At 36.4% G+C, this 21,170-nt stretch overlaps 1 protein-coding gene across 4 annotated transcripts in view; it reads right to left on the bottom strand.

Moving 5' to 3' along the window:
- Positions 1–21,170, bottom strand: part of CTNNA2 (catenin (cadherin-associated protein), alpha 2) — a 478,985-nt gene that overhangs the window by 26,503 nt on the left and 431,312 nt on the right. For 3 of the 4 annotated variants that reach the window (XM_009331867.1, XM_009331865.1, XM_009331864.1), the window contains 5 exons: positions 19,729–19,880; positions 12,718–12,831; positions 9,145–9,326; positions 6,319–6,424; positions 3,183–3,317 (listed from right to left, as the gene is read on the bottom strand). In XM_009331867.1, the coding sequence (XP_009330142.1) occupies positions 3,183–3,317; positions 6,319–6,424; positions 9,145–9,326; positions 12,718–12,831; positions 19,729–19,880 (689 nt within the window). The remainder of the gene's footprint in view (positions 1–3,182; positions 3,318–6,318; positions 6,425–9,144; positions 9,327–12,717; positions 12,832–19,728; positions 19,881–21,170) is intronic. The other variant, XM_009331868.1, reaches the window with a different exon arrangement.

Raw genomic sequence — 21,170 nt, 5'->3', positions numbered from 1 at the left:
CCTTATTTTACTTTTTAAAACTCAATTGGAATCAGGAATTAAGAGTCTCACCTTGCAACATAAAGGGCCAAGTCAACTGATAGTGTAAATTGGCCATTGATATTAATGCTCCATTGATATTAATGAGGTTAGGCTGACGTATGCTAACTCTCAATTGCCAGATCTTGCTTATCTGGGGAAAATAGTTTTGCTATCTGCATGCAGGGAATTTGATGGGAAAGATCAAAGGAGAGGAAAAGCTGGAGGAAAAGGAATGGAAGAAAGAAGGGGAAAAACAACAATGTGTTCTTTCCTTTACCGAAATAATTTACACTTCAGGAATGTGACATTTTCTTACTTTTTGATCTGTTTTTCTATTTGCAGCAAAGTCAATGATGCCAAAAAGAACCCCTTCATATGCTATGCTAGTATTGTTACCGTAAGTAACTAATCTATAGAGGTAAAAGCAAACAAGATCAGCTTTATGCTTATCTTCAGAGATAAACCATACCAAACTACTGAATCTTGTGGGAAAAAAAGAAATAGAAGTTTCACCAAAAGATATATAACACGTTATATGTTATGTACACAGTATTTTTGAAGTTATTGCAACACATTTTTCTCTACCAGAACTATAAGAACTGTGGGGTGGCTTTCATCTGTCTTTTAGGTTTTAATTGGTTTTATGTCTCTTTCCTTTTTACATAAATATACATATGCCCACACATAGATTCATACATACATATGCATACATTCATTTCATTTATAAATATTTACTAATATTCTTAATAATGCAAAAACTCAAGCAGAGATTGTAGTCCCCATTATAGTTCTGAATCATAACTCATCTTTTGGATCAATCTGAATTATATTGTGGTTCTTTGTAAACACAGTAGTAAATTACAATCTTGTAATAATCATCCTGGTGCTTGATATTAACATCAAAACACTTAAATATAGTGCATTCACATAAACTTACTTCTGTAGTCATAGGTTGGGAAGCTTGAATTCTGGATTTCTATCGTACTTTTAACATCGTACTGTATGCAAGTTGCCAAATAATGGTATTTCATTTTAATATAAATAAAATACTGCTTATTTGTAATTGGCTATCCAAGAGAAAATGAAGAAGAAGATGGAAGCAGAAGCAGCAAGTAGACAAGCAGATGTGGATGTGCACTTGGATACCAGATCTCTGGATAGCAAAGGAGCATACAGTACCCAGCACCTTGAAGATAAACAGCTTGGAAAACACTATCAGGAAAGCACTGTACTAACTGTGTTAAACCAGATAACAAGATCATGCTCTCAGAAAGGGATGCACAGGAGATCAACTCTCTATATCACCTCCTGTTCAGAGCAACAGCAGAAGAAGCAAGCTGGGCAATCTTAAAATTTTCTGTACATCAGTACTACTGAATCTTTGGAACAGACTCAAATAATTTCTGTGGTTGAAGCTAGGTTTGCCTTTGTCTGCAACTGACGGTAAAAACCCAACCAAACAGAAACACAATGGTGATGAAGCCTGGTAAGCAGCAGATGCTAACAATGCCAGACTGGAAATGATGAAGTTAAGCAGTTCGGCCACTTAAATTTCATAACAGATGGTGATGTTCCAGTAACGAATAGATGCTAGAGATTCACAATGGCTTATTCAGCATCCACATACACTGAATAAAGAGACTTGAAAAAGAAACACACACAACCACAAAAGCCAAGCTGGTAGAAGCACTGATTTGGGTAATTGTTATAGATAGATGAATATGACAACTCAATGGGTATGAAAAGCTGGACCCAGATGGCAGTAGGTAAGAAAAGATCATAGCATTTACTATGCAGCACAGCTGTCAGCCATACAAGGACAGATCACTCCATTAATATCAGGAAAATGGAAGAGGATCTTTTCATTGCTGTGGGAAGATCAAGGTATTAAAATTACATATGTACATACGTCAAGAAGTGAAGACCAATTGCAGGACAGACACAGCAACATTTAAGCAGCTCCTTTTAGGATTGCGTATGACTTCAGAATGTTTGATTCAAGAAAGCCTGGCAACTGTTTAAGACCTTCTATAGTGCTTTGCAAAAAATCAAAATGTTATGTAGTTGAGAACATTTGATCTGACTTCTGATATGTTTGAGGAAGGCCAGTGATTTCACTGGGGAATCTTATGGATGAAATGAAGGGCACAAGTTAGTTGTCCTAACAATCTTCGTACTTGATTGGGCTTAAACAATGAAAGGGTGCTTTTTCAAAACTGCATTTGAAAACAATCTTTTTTCAAGTATCTTGCGTCTCACAAATCGCCATCATTTTCAAAATACACTCAGGAGAGTGAAACATTATATATTTTCATACATATGGTCTGTATTTGAGTTACAAGATAACAAAGGTGTCATGGGGCTAATACTAGAGAGATTAGTTAGAAGAACAAAACAAGAAAATCATGAAGAGCAGCAATTTGCTACTGCTTGGTTCTAGTAATCTCCCAGAGGCACACAGTCCGACATTAGGAGAAGGAAAGAAAAATAGTTTAAAAATGTAGAAAACTCAATGTTTATAATATTACTGCTGCTGCACATTCCTGTCTTTATTTATAAAAAATATTGTGTGTAAATGTCCATAGTGTTCATTGAAAATAACTGAAATAACTGGATGGGAATTAGAGTCTATAATCATTGTGCTTGCCAATAGTATTTGAAAACAGCACGTGCATCAAAAATTAAAATATTTTGCTGGCCTTCCAGAGTTTTTGCTAAACCTAGTGTGCATTGGAACCTGAGTGAATGAAATCCCATTAGTCATCACCATCTTAACAATATGCACTTCATACAGAGCTGGCTTCTGCACAGAGGAAGGAAATTACCAGTACTAACAAAGGAAAGAAGATTTATAATGAGCAAATATACAAAAGCTCCAAATAATCATAATATTCACAGCTTGGCAATGGCTTTCTAGGCTATGAAATTCCTTTTCTTTTGGAAGAATGAAGATTTTACAAGGTTAGTATAAACAAAGGGTAATTGGAAAATCAAATTGCTCTACACAAGTTATTGTAAGGTTTGGAATAATGGCGATAAAATTTTAAAAAGCTTGCTTATGAATCACTGTATTTTTGTTCTGTACATTACTGCCATCAAAAATGCTCCCTTTCAAGTGCTGCATGGGAAACATAAATGGCTAAATACAAATACCAGCTTACCCCTGATACAATAAGTTCTCCTCCCAGGTTCTGAACTTCTGCCTTCACTTTGCTGCAGATATTGAGTTGGTGGCAGTAGAGGGCAATGCGCTGCAGGTATGCAAGCAGATCCTGTTTGCAGGCTGAGTCTGGGCACTACAGACAAAAGAAATATTTGATTAGATGTAGCTGAGTTTATATGATTATAGAGAGGTAGTCAGAGGAGATAGCGGCAATGTGCATGTATTTGGTGGATTCATTTCACTTCGTCTTTATGTGAGATGCTCGATGAAATGTGAAAATTCAAACTCTAGCTTTAAATCAAGACTTATGAACTGTAACCTGAAGATGCACTTTTTGTAAAAAGAAACCTCTCTGTCAGCCACTAATGAAAGACAATGAAAATAATATGATTGCTATGTTTGTGGGGGAGGTTCACTTATGATATCAGTTTGTACAGAACAGAAGAATCTATTGAGCAACCAAAAGACCAAGTTTGACCTGAAACTCCAGGTTGCCTGTTGGGTGTCCGGGTTAAGATACAACATGGACCAGTTAAAGTCCAGATACACCCAGTTCTGACTGATTACCTCCACTCTAATGCCAACTCTTGACTGTCTTGCCAGCTTCCCTGGCATTTGTGCAGACCTTCAGAGGACGCAACAAAAGCCAGGCCCCTTACTGACACATTAAGGACTCGAGAAGCAGAGGTGAGGCTGCTTGGGTTTGGTATTGACAGATTTGGCAAGCTTCTTGTTAATGCAGAAATACCTTAATCTGTGCCAGAAGAAAATTATTTACTAAAGTTTAAGTGACATAGCCTCTCAGAAGATGACATCAGTATTGCAGCCCTTCTCAAGAACACAATGAGATAAATTGGTCACTCTGCATGTCTAAGAGATACCTCTTCGTATTAGAGGCAAGGCTATATACAGTCCTGTGCCATTTTGGATGCTGTGCATCTCAAATGTGTTTTGATACAAATTACATACGGTCAAACATGGTAGACTCAGTGAAGGTTTTATAATCAATATAACTATAAAAGGCCCAAGTACAATTTATTCATAGTCTTTGGGACTCTTAATAGAAACTGCATTATCCCCCACAATATCAACAGTATAATAAACAACACTCTTGCAGTTAATATTCAAAGTCTTGCCTCAAGAGTACAGACCTCAGTAATTCACTCTGATGAAACATTGCTAAAAGAGTCCATTGCTAACAGCATGTCTCCAAGAAATACTCTTTGGGGCTACCCAACAGTGTCTGACTGACAATGTTCTTTGAATGTATAGCTTGGGGAACAAAGATTCTGAATATGTCTTTTTAGCATCTTAACAAAGTTTATGTTCAATTTTTGTAAAATATTATCAGAGCACTTCAACAAAAACTGATAGAATTAAACACAGACGAGTGAACAGCATCACAACCTCTGACTTGAGATGACTGCTCTAGCCCCAACAGCTAATGCTGGCAAGGAATATGTTTGCGATGAAGTAGTTGCATATACTGTTGTCTATAACCCTGAGAGCGGATGCTTTGTTTTTTTCCTCTCCCTTTAAAACTAACAATAAACAAAGCTGGAGGGTGGCTGTTAGGTTTAATCTGCTCTATACTTATGGCAATGCTATAATGCCTCTCTTTCTCAGACAGTTGCCACATCTTTCAGGCATGAATCCCTAAGAGACCTCTTCTCCCTACCAGTGACAGTTTAATACAGAAATATTTACCCTACTCTTGAAGTCTATGAACTGAAAGAAATGAACTTTAAAGCAATACTTCTAGAGAGCTGACAAGGCTTTAAATACAAGTACCTTGGAGCAAATGAAAGTGTAAGATCTCTCTCATTGGAACAGTAATTAAAAATGCAACTGTCCATAAAAAGTTTATATTGCATGAGTGTCTCCAAAGTTCTGTAAAATATTATTAAAGCGCAAGCATTAAAACAAACACTTAATTCTCATAGTGATTTTAATGTTTATTTTTAAAGTGTGCATGTTACAGCCTTCTGAAATTTAAAATGTGACTCAAGCCAATGCACTCTAAGCATAGCAAGTCTCTTTGTGTTTCTTTCTTTAAAATATTCCATGTCTGCAAATATTGTAGACTAGGAATTTCATCAGCTGACAGATGGATTTCTTCTCTCTTATGCTAAAATGAACAGATGCTATATTTGAAGGATTGGAAGGGGTTAACTACAGGGAAAACTCTTACTGATAATGAAGAAAACCTAACCTCCAAATTTATGAGGTTATAGGAAAATGGGCAGCTTCAGGTTTCTTGCCACTCTGGCCCATATTCCCTGGCAGGATGTGTTACACACTATTACATGCTTACTTGAAGAAGAAAAAGAAATAGTTATTTTGAAGAGAAAGACTAGAGGCAAGGAAGTTAACAGTTCCCACGTCCAGCAAAATTTCTCCTGATGACAATGAAAGGAAAGAAACTATAGGAAGTTTACAAAGGAAAAAATAGTCAAATTTAATTTGCCTAAATCTAAAATTAGCTACCTAGAACCTGGACTTGAAATTTGGCTCTTGGCTTTTAATATGATGCTTTCTCTTGCTCTCCAGATGGATAGATAATCCAATCAGAACGAAAGGAGCTGAACATAGCAAGTTCATCTTTCCAGTTGTGACATAAATTTGGTAATGGGACTGAGGACACAGACCCTAGAACATGGAGCAGGGGGCTGTAAGGTGAAAGCACAATACCCTGATGCAAAGCAGAAGAAAGGGAGTCAGGCAATCTCGAAAAAGAGAAGTGCCATATCAAGAGAAGTTGCTGGAAGAACGAGCTGAAAAGAATATAAGGATTCCTAGGCATGTGGCAAGGGTAACAGAGCATCCAAGCCTCTACTGCTTTCATGACAGCAAATATATCAGTCTAATTCTAATACAATCACCTGGGTCCAGAAGTGAGGCTGTGGAACAATTCAGGCATTTCTGAGGTTGAGAGAGACTCATTTATGACTTTCCTGTACTGCAAAACCCAAGCTGATTGGTATAGAAGAAACAACTTATATTCAATAGGTAGATCAGTATCCAGGCAGTGACTTTCAACAGGTAATTTTCTGCCAAGTAAAGATAACCTTTTCCTGCAAAAGGCAACTCATTGTTAGAGGTTACATCATATTTCTGCTCATTTTTGTTGTTACCTGGTCAGCTACCGCCCGTGCCAATTTGTCCATTCGCGATCCTGCCTCTGCAATCTTCTTGGCCGCATTAATGACATCTGATGTATTCTTCAGGGGGCCTTTACCTCTGCGAAATACAATACAATTATACACAATCTAAATAAATCATGAAAGGCAACAGTTTTAGTGACCCTGTTTAGTGTTTGATTTTAAAATAGTAACATGAATGAATTCTTAATTTATTACAATTTCACCTTTTAACTACTTTATAATACAGCTTGACTAAGAAATCGGTCTGCTGTATTTCCTCTCTCTTACAAAATGCCTCACCAGTAATTTAGTCTGATGGTGCCTTCAAGCAGATGAGCTATACTTAATAGTATATGCATTTTTAAGTGCTCACTAAGACAACATTCTTTCTGGAATACACAACTATTTCAAAATTATGTTATTCCCAAGCCAGTGTTAAATGTTAAGCCTGTCATGTCTAGAGCATGAATGCCACATTTTAGAAAATCTTTTTTAGCAGATTTTTGTCCGAAAACAAAGATACGTGAAGCATAATCCTTATGTTACACTTAAATGTTACACTTAAAACATGTATAATTAGCTTTAAGACTGATCTTTCACTATACTTTTAAGATGATGCACAAAACTCTGGTTTTAGTCATTAAAGTTACCAAATTGTATGTACACAAAAAGTAAAAAGTCACTGCAGACTTTTCTGAGTTTGCTTCAGACTCAAACTTTAATCCTGTTTGTAACAATAAATTTGCTCCTGCTCCTGAGAATGGCTTAGTTGGAAGTGAGTTGATTTTCCTTTTTCTTTTGTTTTTTAGAGACATGTGGAGAAATATAGCTTCAGACAAGACTGATGGAAAATCATAATATGATCAAACAGGGTTTTTTAAACTAAAACTGAAGGCATTTTTTCTAAGCACAACATATTTTTTGCATTTTTTCACCTATAATGCCAAGAATAACATACTGAAACATATTTCCATTTTTATGTTCTTTCCATACTTTCATTTCGACGTTAAACAGATATTGAAACACAAGTATCCTGCTTTTGTTGAACTTAAACCATAGCAAAAATCCTTCCTAGTGACCTCGTATGCTTCTACATTAATTACATCAGCAGATCTGACTGTCACAAACTCCATGCATTTGAAAAATTAATGTATTTTAACACTGCTGAGGTTACAGTCAACCAAAAAGGTGTGAAAGGTTTTGTTCTGTTTTAATGGAATATATTAAACAAGTTTTTATTGAAACTTATGTAGACAGAGGTGCACTTTGATTATTTTTTTTTAATTTACTTCAAATGTGACAGTAGCTTTCTCTCATTCTCATATTAGTTCTGTTCTTTTGATGGTAGAAAATGTAATTACAAAACTTTCAACTTGATATTCAATGTATCAAAGGTTGTCCGGGAGGTTGCAGAAAGTGTTCATATTCTGGGCTGTTGCTTCAGGACATAATTTCTTCCTTCCGTGAAATTATGTCACTGTTTGGACAGTTTTTCACTCTTTTTTTGTGCAGAAGGATCAGAGACCAAAGACAATACAAATACAAAAGTAATTAAGATTCCTCTAAAATATCACCCTTCACAGGAGGTTTTACATTGCCATTTGGTATACAAGAGTGGTGAGTCTACAGCAAAAAAGAATAGCTGTAAAAGCACAAACTGAGAGAAAAAACAAATAAGCTGAGAGAATAATTACTTGGAAAGAAGTATAGTAGTAATCTATTAAAGTACACAAACTTTCTATACGCATAATGAAATTTAAAATGGATAAAAATGTTTGCTGTTGCCTGTTACTAATTAACTAACTATGCAAGTGCAAATAGTCAAGTTATTTGCAAATTAATGGTATTTATGCACACACCCCCACCCTATCTATCTATCAATCAATCAGGTATGTGCGAACCCTGTATTGTCAATGCAGAGACTGTCTCCTCCGAATTGGGTTGAAGGCTCCAGACACAGTGCATGTGATCAGCTGGAGATTAAGAAATCTATTTGAGCATCTCGGTGAGATGAATAAATAAAAGGATGTCTTATTTTAATTCTGAAGAAAAATATGAAGATTTTTTTTTCCAGTTTTGTCTAATCACATTTTGATAAATACCATTTAAACTTTTGAACTCCCATTAAAAATAAACACTGAAAAACCTTTGATTTTTTATGGTGATCTGTAATTCAAAGAATCTTGTAAAATGTTCTCCCTGGTGTATTAACCATATGACTATATTTAAACAAACTAAATCTGTTTATATGATATCATTAATGAATGGCCTTTTGATGCTTTGCAATTAGAAAACGACAAGGCATCAACAGAAAAAAGAAACGAAAGCAAAAAAAATCATTACTGACAGGCTCCAATAAAGTATTAGATCAAAACAGTTTCATTTCATTTGGGATTTTTTTTGAAAGTTCAGTGTTCAAAATGATATAAATAGTTTTGCCATTATTTTTGATTGACACAAATTGTGTTGAAATGTTGAAAGTTCAGAGAGGCACATGCATTTAGATGGGTACTAAATGAAATGTCATTTGAGTGTCTGTAAGGTCACAGACTATCTTTGCTGCTGAAATTCGAGATGAGCTGCAAATAAAACAGATTTGCAAATAGGACAAAAACTTCATGTGATTAATCCCATTTGGAGAAATATCCAGAGTAGTCATGTGTAGAGAACTTTACAACCCACCCCATTACGTATGATGCATGTTACCTGGCTTTGCATGCCCCAAAACACAGCACATCATCTCAGTAGACTATAAATTGCAACAAAAAGATGTGGGGTGTCTGAAGAACTCCTCAGCACTGGTTATTTTGTCCTTACCTAGTAAAGTCTGTCATTTCCATCATAATCATGCACATCTGCTTTGCCAACACAATGATGTCATTACCACTGTCATCCCACTTGGCCACCTCTGCATCCAGTTTGCTCTTTTCTTGGTGGAATATCTCTACCTGCTCGGCAATCTTAGCCTTCTCCTCCTGGGGAAGCTGAGCCATGATAGCCTGGAGAAAAAATGGAAGAAGTTGGGCATGAAAAAAGGAAGCTAGAAACTATACATTTCCAGTGGTCCAAACGGCATGCCCAACTGCTAGTTTCTTTTTATGGAAGTTGAAGATGCCAAGCAAAATCCAGTAGACGTTTGACTTCTGTTAGGACGGGCAAGAACAAATTCACAGGATGTTTATAGCTCTTCTTACAACTTCAAGAATTTAAAAATTATATATGTGATGCCATGATACACAGATTATTCACCAGTCGATACAGGAAGATTAAAGAAAATTCCTGTTAAATCTTAACTTTTAGGAAGAACAAAATGAATGACATCTATAGGAAAAGACAGACTGAATTGCCAGTATCTCCTCTATTCTCATCCTCTGTCAGAAATAGAGGTTTTCTGCTTAACCCAACACTAAGATAAGCTATGACATGCAAGATAATACATTTGAAGTGAATTGTAATGAATTTACCTTTCAATAATATTTAGTGGTCTAATTGTCTCTTGGAAGATATGCAAAAAGGCACTACACAGGTTGATAATAATCTGTCTCGACATTATCAACAAAGCAGAAAGTTCCCCGCCCCCCCAAAGAAAAGAAAAAAGAAAACCCTACAAAATTATAATAATTACTCTTGAAGATAAAATAGACACTTCCAATAACGATTTCCAAGTTGAGCTACTATTTGGCTTTAGGGGTTCTGAAGACCACATTATGCATTTAATGGGGTATGACACATATTTAAGTGTCATTACTTTTTTGTCTTGTTTATGTCACTTTCAATCAGCTGAAGCCTTTCTCTACATATTCTTAAAATGCTCTTGGCTTTTAAAAATTCATAATTGACCTTTTCCAAAACTGAAATTAAAAAAGGTTATAAACAGTAGATCAGAAAATGAGAAATTTGCAAGTTAATCAAATTAAAATTCACCACAAGTTTTAATTAGGCCGTATCAATGTAACTCAGCAGTTTCAAATGTTAGCATATTAGTCTTTTCACAGAAAAATGCAGTGTAAGTCAAGCTAATAAATAAATATATAAAATACACATAAAACGCTAGAACAGATGAATTAACTGAAATTAAGAGAATGTGACAGGGGTAGTAAAATCTGGAAAGCCGATCTGCATGTCTTGTATGTGGTTTCTTTCTGTGGGCAGCTTCACCTGCACACCCTTTAAACTGGTATACAGTGTTTTAACGTTTCTATTCCAGCTGCTGATGTGTTTTCAAAGAAGCTGTATCCTACAGCAAATGCAGCTCATTTATTCAGGTTTTATTTCTATTGAAGACCAACACAAGTCTTTCTACTGAAATACTAATAGCTTTATGGAGTAAACATATTAAAAAAAATCCATTACATTCCACAAATAAAAATCCAGCTTTTCTACAGAAAAGGTTCAAATAAGATACTATTCTGCTTAGCAGACTCATTTCAATGAGTCACTCAAGACTGTGGACTGGGCAGCTTCTGCTTAGCATGTTTTCATTTTAGGTTTTCGTCATTTGTTGCTTCTTGTGGCATATTGCATTCTACGTTATTCAGGAATGGGACTGTCTTTATAATATGTTTATACAGTGTGTAGCTGATCAAAGCAGAAAGTTTTAAGTGCAGCAGTGATAACTGCAATAAATGTAATAGAATTTAAGACTCCTAAGTCCCTAGGTGAACTAGATTCTTAGTAAAAATATTACTGCAGTCTTTACTTGGTTTTCAGATCAAGAAAGGATGATAAGCTACCCAATCCTAGAAGTAACTAAAAAAAATAAAAAAGACTGTGAAATAACTGTATTGTATCTCAATACTTTTGTACCTGAGACTTACTTTCATAGTCAATTCTTTCAATATATCAAACAGTACTTCATGCTCTTTAAAATATAAAAATCCCCCAAAGATAGTCAACTGCATCCAGAACATAGTTCTCTCATCGTTCTCAGGGTAAGGTGTCCAGGTATCATGATGCAATTCTCCTGACTGCATGGTTTTCAATGCCAGTTCCTGGTCACCCAGCTCACTGGTATGGGACCTACAATCCACCTGCTCTTCATCTAGGTGATAATGATAAATATGTTATGTCCTTGATATGCAAGGACAAATTTTTTTGTCCTTGGGATGTAGTGATAGAAACCCAGCTTTTCTGATACATGGTGTGGTTTATTTAACATCTGTATTCAATATTCAGGGAAATTAATTTAAGACAAAAAGAAACCTCTGCCCATTCCACTGTATCTATGTCTTACATTCCTCCCATACCTCTAAGTAAGCTTCATTTAGGTTTTCATTACTGTTTCTGTTCAGCATTCAAAATGACCCTAACATACTGTGAGTCTTCCTACAGCAGCTGACAACTCCTCTCTCCTGGTCCTCTGAACTGATCTTTCAAAGCATCGCTGCCTTCTGGTCTTCAGCTTCTCAGCCCTACAAATCCTCTTCCAGAATTCAAGGTAAAAAGTCACCATTCCAGTTACCAGCTTTTGCTACAGTGTTTGAGTGTATGTGTGGAGGATGCTTCTCATTTAGTCCATTACTTCACTTTTAGCACTTATTCAGAAGAAACTGCAGACCTGTGCAAAACAGCCATGCAAATCGTTCAGGTAATTCCCAGTTCCCCACTGGTTCTCTGCTGGAAAATTTTAAGGCCTTTTTTCAAACTCTCTTTCCAGTCAAATATATTTTCATGAGATTTTTTGTCCCCAAAATTATATTCTGATTTTTTTTTTCAATAATCTGAGCTGAGCAGCCTATTTGGTAAAAGGTAAACATTCATCAGAGGGTGACATAATCCTCAGTGTTAACAAACTTCACTTCCCCAGCACCTGTGACCCCTGAAGCACTCATCAGCTTAATTTGCAATCCCCATGCACAAGCTGAGGTCGCAAATCACAATGACTCGAGTTTATCATGATGTAATTACCCTGGTAAAATTACATTGACTCAGTAACAAATGTCTTCAATTACAATTAAATTACAGGGACTACTCAGCAGCTTAAACAGATCTTCTTGACAGGTTTGCACACTGGGAAACATGACTAATGTAAGATTTCTCTGGATACAGCACATGGTGCCCTGATGGAATTTTTTTTTCTTTTTTTTTGATTTGCTGACTACTCCCACATTTTTCAACACATTCTAAACCTGCAAGGCCTTCTCCTACAGCACTAGCTGGAGCAAACAGCTGATACAAGGCATCACATAAGCCTAAGGAAGATCGTTCAATAAAGTCAGTGCTTCTCAAATAGGTGAGTCGTGAAAAAACCTTAAACATCTAGGTCAACTTACTCCCATCCTTTCTTAAGTGATCCTGAAGATTTGAAATCACTGCATTTGCTTTTCAAGGCATAGCTTTTTATTTGTAGCTATACAGACACTTAATGTAGCATGTGGGTTTTATACTCACCCTTGCACTCTGGCCAGCAATAAGCTGGTCATCTTCAGTCTGAACACTTGTTCGGCTGCGAACGTCATAATCTTCCTGCTCAAAGTCTGAATCATCCTCTAGCTCTTCAGGGGTCTAGAGAGAGGGAGAGGGAAAGAAAGCAAAAGAGAGATGACAAGTTTATAAAGGATACAGACAATGTCCTATGTACAGTAAGCTCTTATTTCATCAAATACCTGCCCAGGAAATGCTGTTTCTCTTTCCTTTTAAATTAACTTGTCTGCCCAAGCAGTCAAGAACTGAAATTGAATTGTCTTAAAAATTAAGTTGTTTCAACTCTAGTTTTCTTTATAAATGGCATATATCATTACCTTGCTGCAACTTTTCTTAACATAATGAATGCAGTTCCAGGAACAACTATCCTTTGGACACACTAACAATGGGAATGCAGTATTTCAAAATAATGTTATTTCATATATAAATGGACACTAATACTGTTATATTACCGGAATCTCCATGTAATCTTCAAAAGAGAAAGTAAATACCTGGGAAAAAGTAACTAACAAGCTGGAAGAAAAAGTTATCAAAGCAAATAAGAGATTTCCCCTTGAAAGAAAACGTAAATTATGTCAGCTGGTTTTGAAACAAAGGTAAAGTTTGTAATCTGCTTTATCTTGTTAGTTCACGTGGTTCTTTTCAGATACAGAGCTTTGGAATTTGCCTCATCCCCTAAACTGAAACCACGTTATCTCCATTGCTGGTGCTAGGAATGGTGTGAGGGTCTCTGGGCAGATTGATTAAATCTAGTTAGGTATATGCTGGCTTCAGGTTGTTTAAATGTTGGAGGTAGGGAGAAAAAAACATAACTGATGTATCTGTTTATTTGTTTTTTTTCACCTTCTAGCAAAACATTAGGAGCAAAAAAATTTCCTTATGTATATACAGAGAGATAGCCTACTTTAAATCACTATTTAGTACTATATTTAATATAGATGGTACAAAACCAGAAATAGTCTTTAGAAAGAAGATTATATTCCATTTTGTGCTTGAATAGCATCTAGTACAACAATCTGGCCACGAGTAACTTCTGCAGGTACAATACGTGATAGTGGTAATAGAAAAAGAAGATCACAGTAACTGTGCAGAGAAATCCTCACCTTACAGGATACCTGTAAGCCTCAGTGTTAACCTAGAGGGCCAACCGCTACAGAAGAAATCATCCATGCTTACATTTCATGCTTGGAGGCAACATCAAGTTTGCTAGCAGAGGTGCTAATCATTGCCAGTTGTCATTACAGCTCTGTCTTGAAGATGCTCAGTCACTAGGAACTGGTCCAAACCCTCTAACATAACGTAGAGAAGTCTTTTGGCGATATTTATATTACAACCTGGTTTCCAACATGAAGTGCACATCACTGTTTGTGACAGAAAATCAGCTGCTTTGCTAGCTACATGGTGCACATAACAGGGAGAGTAAAACACAGCTATCGTCATTTGGCTTAAAGAGTATGAATTAAATACGTGTTTTGATGCTGAGCGCTGGAGGAAGAAATAACCAAGTATGACAGTATAGTAATGAAACTCAGGCTGCAGCTCTGAAGAGATGCATGTATAAATAGTGTATATAACAGGATAGACACAGGTGAAAAAAAAAATTGTCTCTTCTGTCACAGGAGAAAAAAAGAGATTGGTACCCATCATTATGATGTCCAATGGTCTTGCTTTCCAGTCACCTTTAATCACTCTATTCTCTCTGCTCAGCTGCTTGAGGGCAGGATTGGACTTTAAAATCTGCCATAAGCAAACCAGCTACTAAGAGAATCATACAGCTCCCTGACCAAAAGAGAGTATTTCCTATTATAGGGCTCAGCTTTTCATCTGCCTGGCTTTACTGCGAAGAGTAGGAACAGGGGGGAGAGCTTCAACCCCTTCTTCATAAACCGTCTGGCTCTTCCCCATCCTCCTAGTCCATTCAACTAGCCAGTTGCACTGGTCATTGTAAGCCAGCACCCTTTCCCCTCCCAGATATACTCTTCTTGGTTTCTTCTGTCTCCACTTTTATAGATAAGACTATAAAAGATAACGTGCAGCCCTTTCTCAGGCTTTCATAATCAGAGTTGCAGTAAAGTAAGGGCATAGCATTCAAAATATTACATCTCAACACAAGGACGTGAGGATGCCTCTTCAAAAGATAAAATATTATGAAAATTCTGTGTTTCAGGGATTTATTAATAAAGAAACATTCAGAAAAATACATATTGCTGTTACTGCCTGACATTCATAATCTTAAAATTTGTGGTCTTTAAAAGATTGAAACTTAATGGGTACAGATGTTGAACGTGGAGAAAATGTACTGGAAACCAAAAGGACAAGTTAATGCAACTGTTAATAATATACTACAAACTCAAGAAATCTTAGTATTTCCCCTATGTGCAAGTGAGATCTAATTCAAAACTAACTTTCAGATTCACTCACTTAAGGTTTTCAAGTGTGGAGAATTTAACACCCTCATTTTCTTCCAAAGATAGCTACATTTTTCATTAAGATGAAGAAGAGTAGTTAACTGTCATCTATATGCTGCCATTTCAAACATGTTGCATGCTTTTCTCTCTTGCACCATTGCTTTGTTTTATCTGATCTCCTGGAGATGCAGCCCACATATAGACCTTGCAACCCAGAAGGTCTCCTATTTGTTTAGACACAAAGGTATAAAAAAAGAGATATTTTATTGAAGTACTTTGGCTTAAAGATTTTTACTCTTAGCAGGGCCTTCTAAACATACCATAACAACACTAATTTTTGTGCACAACTAACAGGACCATGGTATTTAAAACCTAGTTTCCAAGACAACAATGTCTGGAACTTAATTTATCTGAATTGGAAGACAGAAGGACTGAATCGGTCTTGCAGACACCGGGACCTATGGTCACACAGACGTAGGAAACATAGATCTGAGACTGGAGACAGCTTCCAAACACAACTCTGACAACCACCAGTGGCAGGAAGAGCTAGGATAATTTTTAAAACTAATAGATTTTAGGAACTCATTGATTTCAACAGAAAAATGGGCCATTTTCATAATTTTTAGTCTGTCTGTTCTATAGCACAGGCCGTAAGACTTCCCAGGACTAATTTTTTTCAAATACAGTATCTCTACTACTCATAAAGCATATTCTTTACTTCATTCATCTAATTCAGATTAATTCTCCCAGTGTAGAATAATCTTTCACAATCCCGGATACATCACCTAGTAAATATATACTTTCTCTTTTAAGATGCACGCCTTATTTCTAGTATGAATTTGGTGACTTTCAGCTTCCAGTCATTGGGATCTTTTTTTTTTTTTAATATCTCTCTGGCTGCTAGACTGAAGGTCCTGCTATAAACAAAATATCTTCCATCAATATAATCTTGTTTAATGTTTTGCAACTGCAGTATAAAAATGTGAATTATGCATGTATAAGTCAGAAAATGGCACATATATACAGAATTATAAATGCTATTTAATATTTCACCAATTCAAATATACTTGATGAAGATAGAAACCCCACTATGCTATAGTGCTGTATGCACTTAAAAATTGTAAGATGCAATTGTAAGAATTTCAGCACTGTAAACACTAAGTCAAGTTAACCTTGTAACGAGAGGAAAGACAGACTGAAAAGAGATTCCTCCATTTTTTACCATGAAAATACCCTCTAATTCTAAAAGCTAAAGGAGAAAAAAAGGCCTTTAGAGTACACTTTTCTATTCAACTCCATGCTATTCTGTATATTTGTTTTTGTACAAAGGCAGTCGCAGCCTGAGTGACTCAGGTGCTGCAAGCAGTATCTCAGTGGCAAAGACAGAGAACCTCTCTCACAGCAGGTCTTCAGCTGTTTAATGATTTACAGTAAAATCTAACACTCTAAATTCAACCCGAGAAGCAACAGGCAGTCAGTGTAGACACTGAACCCCATAGCACCCTTTGGAGATAGGCTCTTTAAAAAGATGATGGGATTCTGCACCAAGTCTAGTTTTCCAGAGGGTCCGAGAGGTAGCAGCACTTTGGATTGCACCACAGTGGCTACCCCATAGGTGATCAAGGCTAAGCCTGCATTGACAAGTGTGGAACAGTAGAAGAGGATTCATACATCCAAACAGCTGGTGCTAAGGACCCCACATTTGCACTACCCTCATTTCGTTTTTATTCAGGCTCGCTGCAGTCTGCTCCCATGGACTGAAAGTCCCTTAATGATAGAAGTGTATTTAAGACACTCCTAGAGCACATCTTCCAGGATCGGCCCAAAGAATCAAGTTTATATGCTCTGAGACTACTCGGTGACATGAACTAAAACACAGCAAGAGGGAACAGCTGGAGATTGGCTCCAAAAGTGCACTCCTGATCAAACAAATGTTACACTAACGCTAACGTAGGTGCAACTAACGGTGAGGTTGCCAATAGCAAAGGCCACATATGGAAAGAGAAGACTGGCCTTGGAGATACATAAGAATGAGAAAAGATGCCATTGTGATTCTTCCTAACAGTAGAAAGGGTTTCGGTCTGATAATGAGGGAATTTCATAAGTAGCTATGGCAAAAATCAAAGTGTAATTTGATCCCCATGCAGGAATTTAAAAGATGTTGGAACTAAGTTATTATTTTCTATCTTATTTTTAGGTTCTATAATTATAATCCTACATTTATTTATACTACTTCTTAAGTTGTGAAAGAGAGTTTTTTCTTCTGTATACATTACAGTCATAGTCCCCAGTGCAAAAATGAGTCTCCTTTCTCCTCCAAAGGAACAATAAAATCTCCCTTTCTCAAGGGAAAAGAGAAGAACAGCAATTATCCCTCTATCCTTCAGCTTACTAGAAGTAATAATACCAACAAAAATTAATTTAAAAAGTGGCTTTATTTCCTCCATGGAATGAGGGAATCATCTCGGATAAATTCAATCTTTCATGGCATGCACATGAACAATTACTGCCTGAAAATAATTGTTTGTGTCAGATGCTCTAAAAAGTTTTCAAGTTTTGGTTTTGTTTTGGTTTGGGTTTTTTTAATAATTCTGCAAAAAGTTTTACAGCCTGAATTAAAGGTGTGTGTGAGATTTAATAGATTATTAGAGAAAAATATCCTAAAGACTGTCTTTTATAACTTAATGCTCACCCTTTAATTATGCTTTCCATTTCAATGTGAGATGTCCGGATGGGAATGCTAAAGAGTGTCTCAAACTGAAACTAATTTTGTTTTTTACAGAAAATAAGGTTCTGATTCAGCAAATTCTGGTCTATGTAAGTTTATATATGTGGATTTTCCCAGTTAACTCACAAGGATAATGAGACCATTTATGTCCTTTAGTTCTCTGCCTGGGTAAGGAGCACTACATTTACCTCCATAAAAAAGTTAATTGAATGCAAAAATACATCTTCCTAATCTGAGTAAACAGAATTCATTAACATATCATACAAGGAGCGGAAGGTAGTAGTGAGACAATTACAAAAGTAACCTGAGATGTTTCTAAGGAGACTGCAAAGCCTGCATGCTGATCAGCTTTTCAAGCTAGTGGTTAATATAACAGTAAGACAGCAATGAAATAAGTGAATGTGCATCAAGAATTTAAAATGGTGTTTTGTGCTTAGCAGAAACATCTCAGCCAGTATGGAGAGTCTCACGGCAACCTTTCTGGGACAGCTCTGGTGTACAGGGGAGTGCTGGAAGCCAGAAATCTGCATAGCGGATGGGAAAGCATGGGTCTATAGCAGATCCCACCTGATGATTGTGTCTCATGAAGCAAATTAAAAAGACTCATGAGAGACTATGAAAGATTAAAATGTGCTTAGAAGTGGTTCTTGTCCTAAGAGAAGTTTGGAAACTGCTGTTACAGACTAAGGAACTGGATAATCAAAGGGAAAATGGAGATCCTTTACTACGCAGGTCTTTCGCTTCCATCCCAGTCCAGAAGAGCTGCAAATACCCCAATGTTGCAAACCCAGGAAACAGGGTGGGTCATGACTATAATTCAGGCCAGCTGAGATTAGCACTGGGCAGGGAATGGAATTATATGTTTCACAGTTATAAATTAAGCCTGTCGAAAGTTTTTCGTGTAAATGTTAATACATAGTGACAGTTGACTAAAATGAAGCTATTTTGGAGTGCTCCAACTTCCTGAAGTCTTACATCAGTGCCATACTATACTCACAACCACAAGAGTATGCTACGTGTTTGCTCAAAGGGGTAAGTTTTGTTTTAGCACTGTTATTTGCTTCATAAGTTTTCTCTGTGATTTTCACCGTAGCTTTATTTGTACGTGGCTTTCACTGGGGCAGATTCAAGGTAATTTAGGTTTCAAATAAGAGTTTCAATTGCTGAAGAGATTTCCAAACCAGGTTTGGTTTGTTGGTTTTGTTTTTTTTTTTAAATCTTTGACTGTGGACTACACTGCAAAGCAAGACACACATCTATTCTAACAATAGTGATGTTGTTCTGTGGGTTTTTTTTTTTTATTTACTTGTTTTTTTAAAAGATGCCTAAGTAAATTGAATCAACTGGTTAGTCAATGCTGAAACGACACATTCTTTACCTCAGTAAACATTCAAAACTGTCCCTGCAGAGGCTCACTGGAGCAGCAAAATAATTTATTTATTCATTTAGATTTTATCCAGACTTACTTCACATCCTAGGCAGCACACATACGTTAGGAAAAAAACCAAACCAACAACATTCTACACAAACTTTGAAAATCTTAGCAAATTAATGCTGTTACTATGGAAACGGTAATGAAGTTTGCATCTATGGGCAGTTGTGATCAAATCTTCCCCTAGGTGATTAACAAATTAATCGTGGTTCATCCCCTAAAACACTCTCATCTCTTTACTTACAAATTCTTTTTTGCTGCACATACTTTTGTTTCACGCTTGTTTCAATGTCAAGCTTTTCTGGCTTATTATGAAACAAAGTTGATTCCAAGAAGCTTTTATATTCCTCTCATCCAATGTGATACTTTCCTGTAAGTCCCAGTCTTTACTTCCCAGGTGCCTTACATACCCTTATCATCAGAACAGCTTTCCTGATGTCACGAACTCCATCATAAACCAAGCGGGAGGCATCTATGAACTCATTCTCTTCAAATGGCTGTGGGACATTCGCACTCAAAGCTTCAATGGCAACCTCAACTTGTTCAGCAAAACGTGGCATAACTAGATTAAACAAAATGAAAAGCAGTAAGATTAGACACCTTCTTTCATGAACATTTTCCCCCTGCCCTTGGGCACAAATACTTTCCAGTAGACATGGTACATACTGTTACAATTTGAAGACCCGGGAAGGCTCATGGCATGGGTTTGTACCAACTCTATACATGCAGAGCTCTAGCACATTTTCTGATAGCATGAAAATAGCCATCTTCATATTCTCTCCTCCAATTGCACAACAAAGAATGTAAAACTTCCTTTAAAAAGTGTGATTTACTAACTTTTAAAAGACTGCAAGCTGAGTTATCAGCAAAGTACATTTAAAACCTTTACAACTTGAACACAGTACATATTTATACCAAACGATCAAAGCAATATGTAGCCATTATGCCTACTAATTTAGATAACTAACTGCAGTCTAGGTCATACTGAATAATAATAATAATTGTATAAGGGAAAAAACATGTTTAGAATGCAAAATCTAATTACTTCTGTGAAAGCACGTAAATGGACATTCTGTTTCTTCATTATCATCGTTTATATAACACAAAAAATAGCCACAGATATTAGCTAACGGTATTATAAACTGTGGTATAAGCTTTTTGAATACATCTCTTAAAGCAATTATTTACTTATGTAAATAGTTTAAAGGCATTCCTTGAAGTAACCAGAGGCTTTTCTTCAAATTTTATACAAGATTCCTTTGACAGTATAATCATAGAATCACAGAATCATTGAGGTTGGAAAAGACCTCTAAGAATATCGAGTCCAACCGTCAACCCAACACCACCGTGCCCACTAAACCATGTCCCTAAGCGCCTCATCTACACGTCTTTTAAATACGTCCAGGGATGGTGACTCCACCACTTCCCTGGGCAGCCTGTTCCAATGTCACATATGCAGAAAGATAAATGTTCCCCAAATCAGTCCTCTAACAACTTAAACCCAAATCCTACAAAAGGAACATGAACATCAGGTCCCACTAATTATAATGCACCCATACTCCTGTACTTAGTTACTCATATTCTTCAATATTTTAACATTAATATTGGAGGACTGGGCTCTCATATACTACAGGACAAATAGAATTAATGCTTCATTAGAAACCTGGATACAAAATCCACTGGGATTAATTCTTACAAATTTAAAGAAATTGGGTCAAGCTTAAGATTTATAGATAGCCATCTTTTCATTATATTCACATCTTTTTTATCATTTGCCACCTTCTAGCATCTAGGTACCCAACTCATGCACCATTGGCTTTATCATTTTGGCATTAAAATTAGAAGAAGAGGA

Source organism: Pygoscelis adeliae, unplaced genomic scaffold, assembly GCF_000699105.1.
Source record: "Pygoscelis adeliae isolate BGI_AS28 unplaced genomic scaffold, ASM69910v1 Scaffold209, whole genome shotgun sequence".
Lineage (NCBI taxonomy): Eukaryota > Metazoa > Chordata > Aves > Sphenisciformes > Spheniscidae > Pygoscelis > Pygoscelis adeliae.
The sequence above is the reverse complement of the archived record's forward strand: the minus strand, read 5'-3'. Positions and strand labels throughout refer to the sequence as shown.